At 56.4% G+C, this 16,230-nt stretch overlaps 1 protein-coding gene across 2 annotated transcripts; it reads right to left on the reverse strand.

Moving 5' to 3' along the window:
- Positions 1–472: 472 nt before the first annotated feature.
- Positions 473–15,908, reverse strand: URM1 (ubiquitin related modifier 1). 2 transcript variants are annotated; one of them, XM_046023102.1, is made up of 6 exons: positions 15,763–15,812; positions 13,672–13,788; positions 11,542–11,612; positions 3,470–3,551; positions 1,869–1,917; positions 473–1,534 (listed from the first exon to the last, which is right to left on the reverse strand). In XM_046023102.1, exons 1-6 carry the CDS (start codon positions 15,795–15,797, stop codon positions 1,466–1,468), a joined length of 423 nt encoding a protein of 140 aa, XP_045879058.1. In that variant the 5' UTR covers positions 15,798–15,812; the 3' UTR covers positions 473–1,465. The 2 variants fall into 2 exon arrangements, with proteins under 2 accessions (XP_045879058.1, XP_045879059.1); XM_046023103.1 differs by lacking the exon at positions 13,672–13,788 and having other exon boundaries at positions 15,763–15,908.
- Between the last annotated feature and the right edge of the window lie 322 nt (positions 15,909–16,230).

The raw sequence follows: 16,230 nt of genomic DNA on the forward strand, positions 1-16,230 counted from the left end.
CTCTAGGCCTTGAGAATGACGCACGCGCACATCCCCTCTACCCCCCGCACTGCAGAGGCAAACATCTGGCACTTTTACCTCCACAGAAGGAGGGAGGTTCCCCCCCCCAGTGAAGCTGCTTCTCCAGATCATGGGAAGGGAGGTTCAGCAGTCTGATAGGACACCCCCAGGCTCGTTTCTGGGGTGCAGGCTGCAGCTGGTGGAACAAAGCCTGGTCTTGGACAAGTAGAGAAGTGTCCTGGGCCCAGACTGGTCAGCACGGACAGGCTCTGCCATTCCCTTCTCCAGATGGCCCTATCAGACCACTCTTTCCCAGACCGTCTGTGTAGTCTGGGTTTTAACCCCTGCCCTCTTTTTGGGTGAAGGGCAGCTCTGAAAGCCCTAGGCTGAGGGCAGAGAGGTTGGACCTCTCGTGGCTCAGGGGTTCTGGGGTGCCACTGGTTTCTAAGGATGAAACTCCAGGCAAAGCTAATAAACAACCTAGTCTTTTATTTGCCCAAGGCCAGCTGTTGCAGGCACTGAGGCCCCAAGACTTCCAGAAGGCATGGAGGGAGGAGGGGCAAACCACCCTGCCTACCAGGTGCTGCCTGCCCCCATCCTGCTTCCTGCAGGAGATGGGAAAGGAGATCAACTCTACATTTGTGCTATCAAGGATCACGCCTGCTTTCAGATACTTATATTCAGTTGCTGTTGAGGAAGAAACTGAGAGCCTCTGACCCCCCAGGCCTCTATGTGCCAGTCCAGGCTTTTGCCTGCTCCTCGCTCTCCCTCTCCAGAATGAGCTGCAGGCAGCCTTTTGCTGGGGGAGGGTCTTAGGAGCCCATCTGGTGGCCTGTGGGGGAGGAAGGCCAGCCAGGGTCAAGGGCTGGGGATGGGGGAGCAGGAGGAGGGGTGTGATTGGAAGAGCAGCTGCTGGGAGGGGGAGTCAGCACTGAATAGGGGACCCCAGCTGGGGTTCCATAATGATATCGGTGGGGGACAGCCAGAGCCCTCTGCTGTCTAGATGGGGAAACTGAGGCAGCGACTCCTCCTATCTTGGAGAAGGGAGGGGCCTCCTATCAGCTATTCCGGTCCATTCATCTTCCCCATGAAGACACCAGAGCCCGGGAGCTGGAGTGCCTCGTCAGTGGTCACTTGGTGTTTGGACTGAGACACAAGGAGTAGAAGGCAGCGGGTCACCTGGCCAGGGAGCCCCCTCCTGTTATAACAAACCAGAGGGGCACCCTCCCCCACCTCAGCTGCTGGGGAGGGAGGTAGGGCTGAGCCCGCCTGCCCCCACTCACGTGCCTGAGAAAGGCTCATTTTTAGCACCTGGCCTCTTTTCCCTGCCTGGAGGGAGCTTGGGGGACAGAGCCGGGAAGAAAGCGGCCAAGGGGGACAGGGAGACCTGGCAGCTGGGCCCCAGGGGATGTTTGACTGTGCTCTTCTCCCCACCCCATGGGAGCCCGGGCACAGAGCGGGGTCCTCAGCCGCCGTGCAGCGTGGATATGAAGAGGATGCTGTCCTGGTCCTGCAGCTGGTAGTCCAGCTCGCCCTGGTCCAGGAGAGAGAGGAGGAGACCGTTAGGGGCTTCTCCTCAGCTGGTGGGAGGGGAGGAGGAGGCCTGGCCACTTTGGGAGAGGAGGAGAAAATCTACCAGAAAAATGGGTACCCTGCACGTTAACCCGCAAATCTTCAGGAAGAAGGATAGGGCATCACTTCCCCCAGCTCCCTGCTCCTTCTTCCCTGGGGTGGGACACTTGAGTGGCCCCAGTTTGGAAGCCAAGAGGGACAGGGGAGCTAGTCAGCTACCCCCGCCCGGCCTGATGAAAGACCCAAGACTGTCCTGGGGCAGCAGTGAGGGGAGGGACGTCTCCTGAGGTACTGACCAGCAGTTCCCAGTCCGCATCGTTAATCAGCACCAGAATTCCAGGCCGCCTGTGGGAAAGAGGGTGTGAGCAGCAGGGAGGGAAGGACGGGAGGTAGTCAGCAGCAGGGCGGGTAGAGGCTGAGACACTTGGGCTGGAGGACAATGTGGTGGGACCTTGTCATCCTGAGGTTCGGATTAAAAAGCCCCCAGGGGGGCGCCTGGGTGGCTCAGTGGGTTAAGCCGCTGCCTTCGGCTTGGGTCATGATCTCAGGGTCCTGGGATCGAGTCCCATATCGGGCTCTCTGCTCGGCGGGGAGCCTGCTTCCCTTCCTCTCTCTCTGCCTGCCTCTCTTGTGATCTCTCTCTGTCAAATAAATAAATAAAATCTTTAAAATAAATAAATAAATAAATTAATTAATTAATTAAGAGCACCCAGGAAGTGGAGGGGACACTGACTCTAAAGGAAACCAGGCCAGACAGTCATAGCCTTTGGGATGATCTGGAAAATGGGTACAAATTCCACCACCACCTCCCAGACCACAGACAACTCATTTTGATTCTCTGAGCACCAGTTTCCTCATCTGAAAATGGCACTCATCTGAAAATGGCACAAGTTACACAGCCATCTTCCCAGGTCTGCGCCAGGATGAGCCGGGACGATGCGTGTCAGGCGCCTGCCCGCCTGTGTCTGTGCCGCTAACCACTAGCGGCAGCATTTTTCCAGGGGTCTCACCTCACTCTCTGGGGCCTCCCACAGGCCTGTCCTGGAACACAGGCTCTCTTGGCTCCTTGGAATCAGGGAAGGATGCCCGGGGCCTCAAGCACCCACAAGCCCGAGAGCAGCCCGTCCTCGTCTAAGGCAGGGGAGGCTGACAACCGGACAGGTACCCTCCTGGCCCCTGCTCGCAACAGCCCAGGGAGCACTACTGTCCTTGGTGGGGGGGTGACCTCTGTGACGGCTGGACCGTGACCGCAGCCAGGGCTTGAACGGCAGCCTTAGCCCCGGCTGGTGACCTCTGCCTCAAGGGGATAATGACTGGGACCCACAAGTGCCTTGCCCACCTCTCTCACACATTAGCTGCCTTCTTGCAAGACGCAGAGTGACTTCCTGGCACAGGCAGCGTGCCTCTTCTCCCAGGAGGCTGGGCTAGGTCTGGGACAGGTCAAGATGCTCTCGGCTAGGGATAGGGGTGTGCTCACCCCAGCGCACACGTGTGTGCGCACCTGCGTGTGTGCGCATGTGCACAGGGATTCCCTGGAATTTCAGACCTGTGCCCTCCAGTACGGTATCTCCGAGGCACTATTTGCATTTCTAGGGCTCCACAGACTCCTGTGCTTAGCAGCTACTATGAGGGACCGCACGGAATACGCAGCATTTCCAGCATCACAGGAAGTCCTATGGGACAACCACAGCCCCAGACTGTCGAGGGATGCAAGGGACTGTGGGCAGCATCTTTTTCTCAGGACTTCCTGTATGGAGAGAGTAGCTGAGGCCCAGAGATGGAGGGAGGATAACGGGGAGAACAGGACCCTGAGAAGGCTGTGGGTGAACCCAAGGATAGGGGCTCAAACCTCCCCCCCCCACCTGCCCTCCTCAGGGAAGGGAAGAAAGGGACTCACACGCTGTCTCCCTGGATGAACAACTCTGGCCGCTCTTTTAGCAAATTCTTCTTGATCCAGACAAGGAGGTCCCTGATGACCCCTAGAGACGAAGGCACAGAACGAACTCGTGTCAAACCCCAATGATTCCTGGCCCCCAGAGCCTTGCCTGGATCAGAAGGAAGGGACCATGGGGCGTAGGGGGCCACCTTGAGACCAGGGTCTCATGGCCCTGAACTTGCAGATTCCCAGAGTGAGGAAGGGGGTTAGGGGACCAGCATCCTGCCAGAGAGGCCTTCAGAGAAAGTGGTGCTGCTCAGCGCTGAAAGAGGCGACAGGCCCTCCTGCCAGACGGGTTCCTGAAGGGCCCTGAAGGACCCCTCTACCTTCTCTCTCCAGCCAGTCCCAGATGGGGAGGACTCAGCTTCGCTCTCAGGGGGTCTGCATATATTTCCCTTTGTGAGGGAAGAAAAACAATTGCTGAGCCGATAACATCAGTTAATTTCCTCTGGCAGAAGGACAGAAGGATCCTTCACCAGCCAGAGCCGCTGACAAATCACTGTCCCGCTACCCCCAGCTTCACAGAGCGCCCCCCCCACCCCGGCCGGGGATGGCCACCCTGAAGAGGCACGAGGTTTAGCTTGGACACTGAGATCAGCCCCTCGGGGGTTCCGGGACAGCCACTGAGCTCTAGGCACACCACATGGAGGTTCTGAGCCACCTGTGTGCTGATCACCTCTCCTTTCCTAGGAACAGGGTCCCAGACCACAGCACACTGACATCTGCCTCCATAAACTCCTCAAGGCCCATGGCTCTCGACCATCCAGTCCCCCAACAGATGTCCCTGAGGCTGCAGGAGTTCCTTCTCTCCCAGAGACCACTTGAGGACTGAAGGCCCCGGGGAGACAACTAGTCTCTGGGAAGCCGGTAGGGGCTTGGGGCCAGCCACCTCCATCCTGACAGTCTCCCAGAAGGTTCTGCTGTCCCGGACCCACGCACGAGCAGAGCTCGGGGGCGAAGCCGGAGAAGGGCCCAGGCAGCGTCTTGGCTTCTCTGCACAGAGCGACAGCCCCAACCTGCCGCTGCGGGAAAGGCTGCTTGGCCGAGAAGCTCCACTCCGCCCCAGTCTCGGCCCAGCGGCGTGTCTCCACCACAGAACCAGCTTTGGCCAGAGTTCTGGACCATTCTCCCTGACCTGCATGCCACCCTCCTGGGAGGCCAGCAGGCTGCACCCGGGATGGCCCCGTTCACTCTGCTCCGTGCCAGCTTCCCCGGATCATCCGTCAGTGGAGCACAGGGCCATGGGCAGAGTGTCCAAGATCTGAGGCTGCAGCCTTTCGGTTGTAATTCCTGCTTTTCAACAAAGCATGGTCCCTGGAGCGGGCGGGGGTGCAGACTGTCACCTGCAATAGCTGCAGTCCATTCGGACTCCTGGCTGGGTTCCCCACCCAGGCCTGGTTTCAGAGGCTCCCCCTCGGCCTCCATCTTGGCACTGTCTGGTGGCCCGCCAGCCCATACATCTTGTGGCCGCTCGATACGGCCGCCGGGGTCTGACACATCCATCAGCCAGCCGCGGCAGGCGGGGTTGTGCCTGTGTGTGTGGAGGAGCCGAGAGGCACCGGGCAGTGCCTGGCCCCAGGGCCACCAGCTGCACCTCCACGGCCCCGGCTGGCCTGTACAGAATCAGGACCCAGTTGGGTTAAGGGCCCGGTCTCCCTCCAAAAGGAGGGGGCTTCTGCTCCACTCTGGGCAGGCTGGGGGAAGCGGGGGAGGGCTAGTGGTCATGTTGGGGTCATCCGAGAGATGGCACCATCATGGAGTCCCAGAGGGGTGGACTGGGGGGTGAGTCTGCTGTCGGTATAGGCTCATTTATCATGATGCTCCTCTTTGCTGAGGTCACTCCCTCCCTCCTCTGTGCCCCCCAGGCCTGCCCACATTCTTGATAGCCTGTTTCCATGGTGAGGTCGCCGTATTGTTCCCCCATGCCTGGATTTGGGGGTGGGGAGAGCTGGAACTCCTACTCGCTGCTCCCTTCGCAGGGAGGCCTTGCAAGGGCCACTCGGCCTGGCCTGAAACACACCCCCAGGGACATCTTGCTAGGCTTGCTGAGGCCCAGACAATATGCAAATAGCTTCCAAGCCAGATGGTCGGCTTCCAAAGGCGCCCAGGGGAGGAGGAAGGGTTAAGCAGAGTCAGGGACTGGTGGCTCTGGGGGCTCTCCCGTTCACCTTCCCCCTCTAGGTCCTCCTGCCTTCCCTCTTCCACCAAGGGCGGCTTCTCTCCTGGGATCCCATGCAGTCGTTCACAAGACAAATATTTATTGAGCAACTACTATGTGCCAGGTGCTAGGAAGACGGCAGACGTAGAGCCCACCCTCAGGGAGTTAACAGGCTAGCAGGGGAGACGACGGCCACCACTGATTGAATTAGTTGCCATAAAGCTATCTCCTTAGCGCAGGGGCAGGAAAACTGTTCTGAGACGTTCGGGTTGATGCCGAGGCCTGAAGGATGAGTAGAGCGGGAGGGAGAAGCACCCCGGGCAGAAGAAGGAACGTACATAAAGATCTGAGGCAAGATGGGATTGGCAGGTTCAAGGTAACAGAACAGAGAAGACCAGAAGATCAGCACGAGAGGAGGCCAGAGCAGTCACCAGGGGCCGGACCATGCAGGGCGTGCACGGGCCTTGAGATACGTCTGCTCTGGAAGAGGCCTCTCCTTCCTTGTGAACCCCAAATGTGCTCTGTGTTTCTCTGGTGACGCGCAGTATCAAGATCCAGCTCAAATACACGCATGACCGTTATGAGCCGGAGTGTGTCCCGAGGACCCGGCACTGGCCCCCAGCACACAGCACCGAGTCTCACATAGAGAACCCGCCCAAGATGTCCGCTGACACGTGGACAACTGCAGAGCGGGGAGGAGAGGTTGAGAACAGAGACAGTCCTGTTCTGGGTTTGAGCTATTACTTCCTGAAGGTGCACGGGAGAGCCCCCAAAGCCACCAGTCCCTGACTCTACTTAACCCTTCCTTGGCCACGGGGTTCTTTGAGCCTCAGCTTCCTTCCCTGGGAAGTGGGAAGGGTGAGAATGCCAGTAACAGGGGTATCGTGAGGACCGAGTAAGACGATCCACATGAGGCCACGGCACCTCCGTACCGTAATCGTTCTGTGATCCAGAGGAGAAACCTGTACCCTCTGCCCTCTCCCAATGTCCCGAGCTTCTGCAGGCTCTGGGCAGGCCCCTGGCCCCCTGGGGATTCTGCCTGGACAGCCTAGCAGGTAGGGTTCTCTCATCGGAGAGCTCTGAGACTGGCTGGGGCTTTCCGCGGGACCCATGACCCTGCCATCAGAAGCAGGAAAGGCAATGAAGGAATGGGGGGATTAGGAATGGTGGGGGGGGGGGGGGCCAGACACTGGCCTTCCCTCCATTTTATTTGATTATTTATAAAAATCATTTTATTGATTTATTTTTTTCAAGTAACCTCTACATCCAACGTGGGACTTGAACTCACGACCCCAAGATCAAGAGTCCAATGCTCTGCTGACTGAGCCAGCCAGGTGGCCCCTTCCCTCTGTTTTGGATGTTCAGAGCCCTAACATGCTCCCTGACCATCCGGATAGAAGGAATCCCATTCTGAGGCTGGGGGAGCCAGAACAAAGGCGCCAGATGACCATTATGAGGTCTCCAGTGAGGAAGCCTGGCCCGAGCACTCAGCCGCTGCTCTGCGACAGGGTGGCCAAGGCCTGGGCTTCTGGAGCCGGAGACCCTGGACTGCTTGCTGCCCGATGCCCTGGGCAGGAAGTCACCCCGCCTTTCAATCTCAGGGTCAGCCTCTGATTAATGGGGACAGCAATCCAAACCTCAAACCATTGCTGCTTCAGGCACAAGGCAGCAGCAGGCCCTGTGGAGTGTCCAACACACACGGCAATGTCCATTTGGCCACAGTGACTCAAGGCTCCTTATCCTCTTGGCTGCCAGCTGCCGGCAAAGGGGCACCAAGCACGCCACTCTTAGGGAGCACCTTCAGAAGCTCCTGCCAGGATCGCCCGCTCCAGCAGACTGTCCTCGTCTGGGATTACTGACCCTCCACTATGGCATCGGTGTCCATCCTAGCTTCTGGGGCTGAAAAGGTCTTATCTGATAATGAACCCCAACTGCAAAAGACCCACATCCAGCCTCTCTTGGATGACCTCCAGGGAGAACTTTTCTCCTAACCGGGAAACTGTCTTCCTGACACTCTCCGCAAGGAGCCTTGCTGGTCCATGGCGACCACACCAACAAAAGCGGCCCCTCTTCCCCACGCCACTCAGATCTGGGAGAGCTGGTTCCCCTAAGTCTTCTCCTCCATGAGGTTAAACTGCTCCAGTTCCCACCAAGTCCACCAGGCTCCAGGCTCTTCTGGGAGCCCACCCCAGGCCGTAGTTGAAAAGGGAGAAGAAAGAGCAGGGAGGGGGGGAGTACAGGAGAAGAGAGGGTAGAGGGAACATCAGAGGGTCTATTTACAAGTGAATGGGGCTAAGAATGGGGCAGTTTGTGGGCTAAACTGGCCTCAGAAGGAGGTTTACAGATGTGCAGGGGACGCTCCTCATTGTTTAATTAAGCAGAAAGTGGATCTTTTCAAAAGCAATTTTGCACAGGGACGGGGAGGGGTTGGGGGAGAGGAGGGCAGTGGGGAGGGGATCAGCAAACAGGCCCCAGAGCAGAGAAAGGAACAGCTGGCCCCAGAGAGGCTGTGAAATGCATGCTAAGCAGTTTAAAGCGCCGGGGCGCTCCAGCTCCCCAGCTCCCCGGCCAGCCACCCTGCAATACAAAGGCAGGGCAGAGGGAGAAGGGCAGGGAAAGGTGAGGTCTAGCGTCTCCTCCTGGGGACCAGGGCAGGTAAGGCCCACACAGGGACAGTCTGTCTCCCCTGCCATTTTGGGTTTGCTCCAGGCCACTGACCCATCATGGGCTGGGAGCCTTGCACTGAAGAGACCTTGATGCCTAAAAACCAGCCTCCAGTGGCCACAATGTCCGAAACTGATGGTGCCTACCAACCAATCAAGGAGATGGCCTGTTTCTCAGAGATGGCTGTTAGGACGTCCCCCTCGATAAGCACAACTTCTCACCAACAACACACCCTCATGTCCAGAATTGTGTGCTCAGATCTGGAAGCAACTTTTCTGAACCGTGGCTGTCCAACGGGTAACCAGCTCAAAAAAGACTAACTCTGGCCCGATGTCCCGTTTCACAGATGGGAAAAAAGAGACCCACAGAAGTAAGGGATCTGCAAACGTGTACTGCCAGGGCTCCTCGGGCAGGCTCGCCCCCTTTGGCCTTGCCCATCCTCTTTTCCCAAGTTGGCTGGGTTAGAAGCTCTCCCCTGGCCCGGGACCCAGGGCCCTGGAGTCCCCTTGTTTGTGAGACTTGTCACAATCCATAATCTTATGGTTGCTATTTTCTCTGCCGGAGTCTCCAAGACCTGCTTGGCCAAGTGGCAGCCCCTCGGCTGGGAAGGCTGCCAGGCGACAGAGCTGGGCACGGGCTGGGGGGAAGAGTGAGACTCTGCTGGCGGCACCCGCTGGGCTCCTGTGTGCCAGGGTGATGCCTGGCAGCTGCCAGCCGGCTCTGCGGCTGCGCTGTGACCTATGCCTCTGGGCACAGCAGGGCAAACATGGGACTAGGGATAGAAACCCACAGCCAAGGGCCCAGAGACTAAGTCAAGGAGCCATTTCAGCTTCTCTCCCGTGCCTGCTTTTCTGCCATCCCAGAGGTGGGAGGGTAGGCTCCAGCTACCTGCCAAAGCAGTGAACGGAGGAGGAGAGATCAGCTACCTGGGTCTTAGCCCCGCCTCCCCACTCAGATAACTCTGGACAGGTCTCTCTCTCTCTCTCTCTGAGGTTTGGTTTCCTTGATCGTATATAATATCTACTGGGGTCATTACAAAAATTAAGTAGCTGTTGAAGGCATGAATGAGTGAACGAACGAACGAACGAATGAAAAGTGCAGAAACCAGAAAATACACTGCAGGTGTGAGAGGTCATGGGACTCAGGGAGTTCGTGGCACCATGCAAGGACTTCGGAGACCCTGAAACCTGGTTCTAAATCCCAGCTCAGCCATTTAAATAACTGCATGGTGTGGACTAAAGTGACCCTTGACACCTCTGAGTTGGGGTTTCCAGTTTTGAAAATGGGAACAATAATGGCGGCTACCATCTAGGAATCTGTGACAATTGCTTGCACAACCAGCTGAGGTTGCGCCTACCATGCCCAACAGCCTGTGGCCTTCCTTCGGTTCCCGGACTGAAGGCCACCCTGAGGCCGCTGACCTGGAGGCCCTCACAAGGGCCACCACCTCTGCCTGGAACGGGCCCCCGGCACCTCTGCTCTCCCTCCCAACTTATCAGGCGGGTTGCTTTTTACCCTTCAGGCCTTTACCTCAAAGTCACCCCTTTCAAAGCCTTCCCTCACCACGTATTCTCCTTCGAAACACCTGTCTGCTTTCCTCACGCCAATGCCCACCACATTCGGTGTTTCCTGGTTTGCAGCCTGCCTCTACTTCCGCTACATTCCCTGTAGGGCAAGAACCGCGAGTGTTTTGCTCACCACCACGGACCCAGCAGCTAGCACTGTGCCTGGTACAAAGAAGGCACCAGAACAAGATCTGGCAGCCACAGCCTCGGAGTGAATACTTCTTCCAGCTCTGGCCCACGGCAGCCGTTCAGCCACTGGACGAATGACAGCGGCTGGAGTCACTAAGCCTGGGGACGTCCGCGCCATGCAAACGCAGGGGAAATGAATCCTAATTTCTGAGGCTTCACTAACTTCCCAGCCAGGTCTTTACGGCTGGATCTCTGAGAGGCTTCTTCTGAGAGCCCCTCGTTCCCTCCCCGGGCTGTGTGTGTCCGTCTGTCAAACGAAGAAATATCTTCCCGGGTCTTCCCGCAGTGGGGACGCACACTGTCCCCAGTCCTGACATTTCATTCCAGCTCGTGCCCACTTCCAGGTCAAGGACAGCAGCGTCCTGTGCTTTGGTCAATGTCCCCCAGGCTCGGAATGTGGCACACAGACACCCCCTCCCCACCACTGTGCCACTGATCCCCAACCCAAGGGAGGGTCACAGACAGCCTTGGCAGCCAGTGAATTTGGGCAACCGTTTGGTTCCCAGCAGATGTGTGTCCAGCTCCAAAAGAACCCTGTCAGACCTTACGACCATTTCTCAACTGCCCGCTTCCATGAACCCCAGTCCCCTGCCTCTTCCTAGGACTGATCTTCCCTCCCCGCCGCCAGAAGCATCTCAGCCCGAGGCTGAGATGGGATCCCATTCCTAAGCATCCTGTTCCTGTGAGGACCCACTGCCAGGGCCGCCGAGCACCTCTGGGATTGCGATGCCCAGGCTCCTGCCTCTGGGCTACATGGACATGTACCCAGCTGGATGCCTGCCAAGTTACTTCTTCAAACCCCAGCCCCCAGTGTGAAGGCAGGAACTGGCTCATATTCGCATGTTTCCCTGGCGCCTGGCTCGTGGTCTGTCACACAGGAGGTGCTCAGTACATACTTGCGAAAGGAAGATGAACGAGAGCTCAGATGGACAAATGAAAAAAGCCCCCAGTCTCCCTTAGTTGATGTCCCTATCCTCTCCGGCTGGATATTTTCCGCCTCATCTAAATCCTCTCATCATGTGAGTCCATCCACACTGTTCTATCCTTGATAAAGGTGACTCCCTTCACAAGGACACCCCTCTGCTGCCATTGAATAACAATGGAGACGCATGCTATAGCTTTTAGCGCCTAAGGACTTCCGTCCTTACCGGGTATGTAAGAACACTAATGCTCAGAGGGGTGAGGCTCTGCTGGGCCTGAGGTTTTCAGGAGATCCAGACTCCAGTCTGTCTGAATACAGAACCTGCATCTATAAGGACTAAGCTACGCTATGTCCCTCCTGCAAAGTGGGCTCATCCCAGAGAGCACGGGAGAAGGGTACTCTGATGATGTCTCTTCCTTACTCTCCTCCCACTGGCCAGGGAGAGCCTACCCATTCCCTCCGGCGCAGGGCTGAGTGACCCCTTAGACTCCTGCTCAGCGGCCCCCAGAGAGGGGCTTGGGAAGCGCATACTCACAGGGCTCCTCCTGTCCAGGTAAGGTGACCTGATGTTTCTTTATGCCGTCAAAAAGGAGCTCCGCGCCGCCTCTGCAAAGGAGGGCCAGAGAAAGACAGCCAGGTGAGCTCCTGCAAAAACCTAGACGAGACTGAGAACTGAGGAGGGAGGGGGTTGACGTGAGAAGCCCAAGAGATGCACAGACTAAGGCCCAGGGACAGCTCGAGTACAAGGATGTGACTGATTCGCACACGTGACTTCCTGATGTGGACAAGTGGGATGTAAATAATTTCTACCAATGATCAGGCACCCAAGTTTGCAGAGTCTCATTTTGACTCCTCTGCTTTCTCAAGAGGCAGCTCAGTAGATGGGTGTGGGGCCAAGGACTTTGGAGCCCTTGCCCTGAGATGGAGACCACGCTCCACTTCTACCTGATGCCCAGACCCCGGGCACGTGACTTCGTGTTCCCAAGCCTCAATCTCCTTCTATCTACACAAGTGTTGAGGAACCAGCATCAGACATGATGGAGACCCTGTGTGTTGAGGGGTTTCCGCTGGCCAGGGGAGGGTCTGAAATGTCTCTGCTTGTGCCACTGACAGCTGGCCTGGTGGGCACACCACAGTGCTGCAGGCTGAGACTCCACGGGGCTGAGCAATAACTTTGCCATTTACTAGAACTCTCTTCATCTCATTTCATCTGCAGAGCATCCCGGGTAAGGAGGAAGGGAGGCAAACATTATCAGTTCCACCCAATGGAGAAGCAGACCGAGGCCCAGAAACGTGAACTGACTTGTCCAAAGTCATACAGGCAGTGGCTGAAGTCAGACCTAAATTCCAACTGATTTCTGCTCATCCCCAGCAACTTTGGCAGAAAGAAAACCAGACTCCCCAAAGGTCAGAAAGCCCCTTGAAGGCAGATCTTGGTTCACTTCTGTATGCCAGGACCCGGCCAAGGGGAAGCTGGGACACAGAGATGCTTGGGGCCAAGTCCAGAAGCTGCGGCTTATGATGAGGACACCAGGGCTCTTTCAATGCCCCATAGTGCTTCTTCCTCTGGGCCTCCTGATTCCCATCTCAGACTTCACGTGGATCTTAACTGAGAAGGCCTTAACAGACTTGTGATGGATGTGACGCTTCCCACCCCGCCACCCTTTCCCAATTTCAGAGAACAGAGATGTCCTGAGACAGTCCACTGGGAGGCAAAGGCAAGGCAAGCATTGTCATGGGGGAAACATGGGGCGACTGTCATCTAAACAAGGTCACGCTTTGTTGATGCAGAAATGTGGAGGGGGAGAGGAGGCCCATCTGTGGCCGCGCGCAGGGCCATTTCAGCTGCAGGCCTGCACAGAGCCTCCATTTATCCCCTTCCAAGAGCCTCGTTCTCTCCTGGGTGGGGGCTGGCACATGCAGCAGCTGGGGTGGGGGAGGGTGACAGGCAAGGGGCTTAGGAGTTGGGGGTCAGAGAAGAGGGGTGGGAACTGGAGGCACTGGGACCCAGGCAAACAACCAAGAGTGGCCAAACCTGGTGGTACCAGGCTCAGAGGCCAAGGCTGTTTTTCCCTTTGCAAGCGGAGAATGGGAGAAGCAGTCTCGCTCAGAGTGACCTGTCACCACTGGGTTCACTGGGCCCCCAAGGGAGGGGTTGGTATGTCTACTGCCAGTGCATCTGGAGGGGAGGAAGGTGAGCACCCAGTCTCTGGAGAGATTCAGGAGGGCGGGCAAGGGGCCTGTTTTGGTCACAGAAGAGAACCAAAGCCAGACATTCTGATGTCCTACAGGGTCTGCTGTTCAAACTCAGCTAAGGAGTTCCATCGGAAGCAACTTCCTCTTCCCCCCACCCCCTAATTCCTGATGGGAGTGTTTGTTGGTACTAGTAGCTGGTACAGATGATCCCCAAACTGCCCTCACTGTTTCTAGCTTATCTCCATCAGCTCATCCCATGTAGTTTTTGATCTGTTTACTTATTTCCCTTCTACCTGCTGGACAATAAGCTCTGCCTAAAACAGGGTCTGACACACAGCAGGCACTCAAGGAATATTTGCCGAATAAATGAAAATGCCCATTTCTCCTTCTTCTCTGGCCTCGATGGCCCTGCTTTCCTTTGCCAACACCGACCAGTCTCAGGAAGAAGGAAAAGGGATGATAATCTCACATCTGGACTGCAGGGACCCACCACACATCTCCACTGCATACTCTGAATCTTGTGAGACAGAAGATTTGCTGCTCAGGATAGTTCAGGAAGCACGACAAAGGACAGCACAACTGGTTCCTGACAAGAGAGTGAAAGGTGTGAGAGGTCTTCCGGAGAGTCTGTCAAAGCTGGTGGGACTGACAGGACCACATCTGCTCAGGGGAAGGAGGCAAAATCCTAACTGGACTCTTCAAGGACCAGAGGGGCACTCAAGAGACAGAAGGGAGAGGATGATGGGCAAGGCGGTTTCTTTGCAAATCTGCTCAGGTTCACAGTGATGGGTGAAGGAAATCCACTGAGAAATGGAGATAATAAAAGAGAAGCTAAGGGCGAAACATGCACTGAGACAAAGAGAGAAGGAAACCGGGTTTGGCACACATCTTCGACAGTCTTACTTCCTGAGAAGGTGCCATTCTCATGGGATGCTGTGTCAGTGACAAGAGGTGTCAGGAGATGGGGAGACAGGGGAGGAAAGTTGTGGGGCTCACTCTTGCCCTTGGGGGTGAGGGAGGCTGAAGCTAGAGATATTTAGGCTAAAAAAAGGGGGTAATTAAGTTAGTCCGTAAGCTCTGGAAGGCGGGGGCCGTATCTTCCTCATAGTAGGACTGACCACTGTTGCCAGCACAGTATCTGGCAGACATGTTCCTGATGAACAAATACCATGTCTGACTCAGTAAGAACGAAAGGTAAGCGCACTCCAGATAAACCTTAACACCGACAGCCTGCAGCTTCTCCCTTTTCAGGAGAGGTCAAAGCAGCAGGGATCCTCCTAGAACACCCAAGCTACGAGGCCTGGGGTAGAGTGGATGTATAGCTGAGCCAAGGGTCGAAGCAAAACAGACAGGAGGCCAGACCAGTATCGTTCTAACTGGACCCATGGGGCCAGACAATATTGTCCATTAAAACGCAGTTAACATTCATGAGACTACTCCCTTATTCTAACGGACAGAAACACTGAACACTGGAGGACGTGGACAGAGTTCTATTTATCTTTGTATCCTCAGTGCCTGGCTCACTGCCTGGCACATGATAGGCACTCAATAAATGGTTACTGAATGGACTATCCAATGAAGGGAAAACATGAAAGAAACTGCGGGCACCCAATGGAAGGAAAGGCATTTACGGGTAGAGGTTTTAGATTCCCGTTTCAGACTTCCCCTTTCATATAAGCCTTGGCTTGTTTATCTTCACACCCACGTGCACACACACATCTCGTCCCGGCTTTTCCCATGTGACTCTAAATTCTACCACCCGTCTGTTGGGTCTCAGTTTCTTTGCCTTCTCTCCAAGCTCTGTGGTCTTTCTCAGCTCTGAAATCACACGACAAACCTGTCTGTAAGGGCCAGAGGATAGTGGCTTGAGGAGACTTCCTCCCTGATCTGGGTTTCTTCAGCTGCTGGTGTGTGTGCCCCAATCCCGCTCCTCTCGTCTCACGCATGCTGTACTGTCAACTTAGCCTCCTCCACTGTGCTCTTTATTTATTCCCATATTTCCATCTGACTCAAGATCTGCAGAAGGCTATCAGCAAGTTTATCCTGAAGATCCTGAAAGGGCTTCAGGTCTGTTTAACACTCCCAAATCTTGAAAAAGAGAAGGAGTCCCGTCTTGGCTACATATCCCAAGAGAAACAGGCTCTAGTAACCGTGCAAGAAACTGCTGCCCAGGGGAAGAAATCTGGGGGTGAAGGGTGGTCCTTCTCGGTTCTAGGAGCTCAGAAGCCAGACACACAGGCCTGATCCAAAACGGGATTATCAAGGAAGGTAAGGAGGCCGCCAGCTAACTGTCACGCCTATTGGGTCCGGCAGGGCACAGGGCACTGAGGAGTGCCCAAAGGGCACCTCCACGCCTCGCCTTGCGCCTCTATTCCCGGACATACGGCCCCGTCGCCAAGGGAGACCGAGCCTCTCAGACTCTCCGAGGCGGGTGGCGTAGCTCTGGGAAGACGCCGGGAGCCTCAGCGATTCGGTCGTGACGGGGCCCAAAGCAGAGGGAGGGGAGTTCCGGCCCGACGACTTCGATCCATCCCCACGGCGCCCCAGCTCTGCGACTCACCCGAACTCCACCTCCACTGACAAGGGCGCTGCCATGTTGAGGAAGCCGAGCTCACAGGAAATGCCCATCAACTTCCGGCGCTCCCGCCCCACTTCCGGTCGCTGCGGACGGAAGAGGCGGCACCCAGGGAGCCATCCTCCGCAGCTATTGGAGGAAGGCCGGGAGCAAGGAGCCGAGGAGGGTGGGTCACCGCGCTGCTGGAGGCCCTTGACTTGGTCTCCCTCTGCTTTTTAGTGATGGGGTTCTGAGAGCTAGGGGGACGGCGGCTTGTGCGAGCCACAGCGTGGCGGGAGCCCGGGCGTCTTCGCACAGTACCTGTGAGCCACGTTACAAATCTCTCTTAGGTCCGCACAGCGCTTGGGGAGCACGTCCATTCGTCTTGACTTGAATTATAAGCGACTGCAGATCTTTATTTCCAGCCCAGCAATCTCTCCTGAGCTATTGAGTCGCTGTCCATCCGCCCCTTTG

This window comes from Meles meles, chromosome 11 (genome assembly GCF_922984935.1).
Source record: "Meles meles chromosome 11, mMelMel3.1 paternal haplotype, whole genome shotgun sequence".
NCBI lineage: Eukaryota > Metazoa > Chordata > Mammalia > Carnivora > Mustelidae > Meles > Meles meles.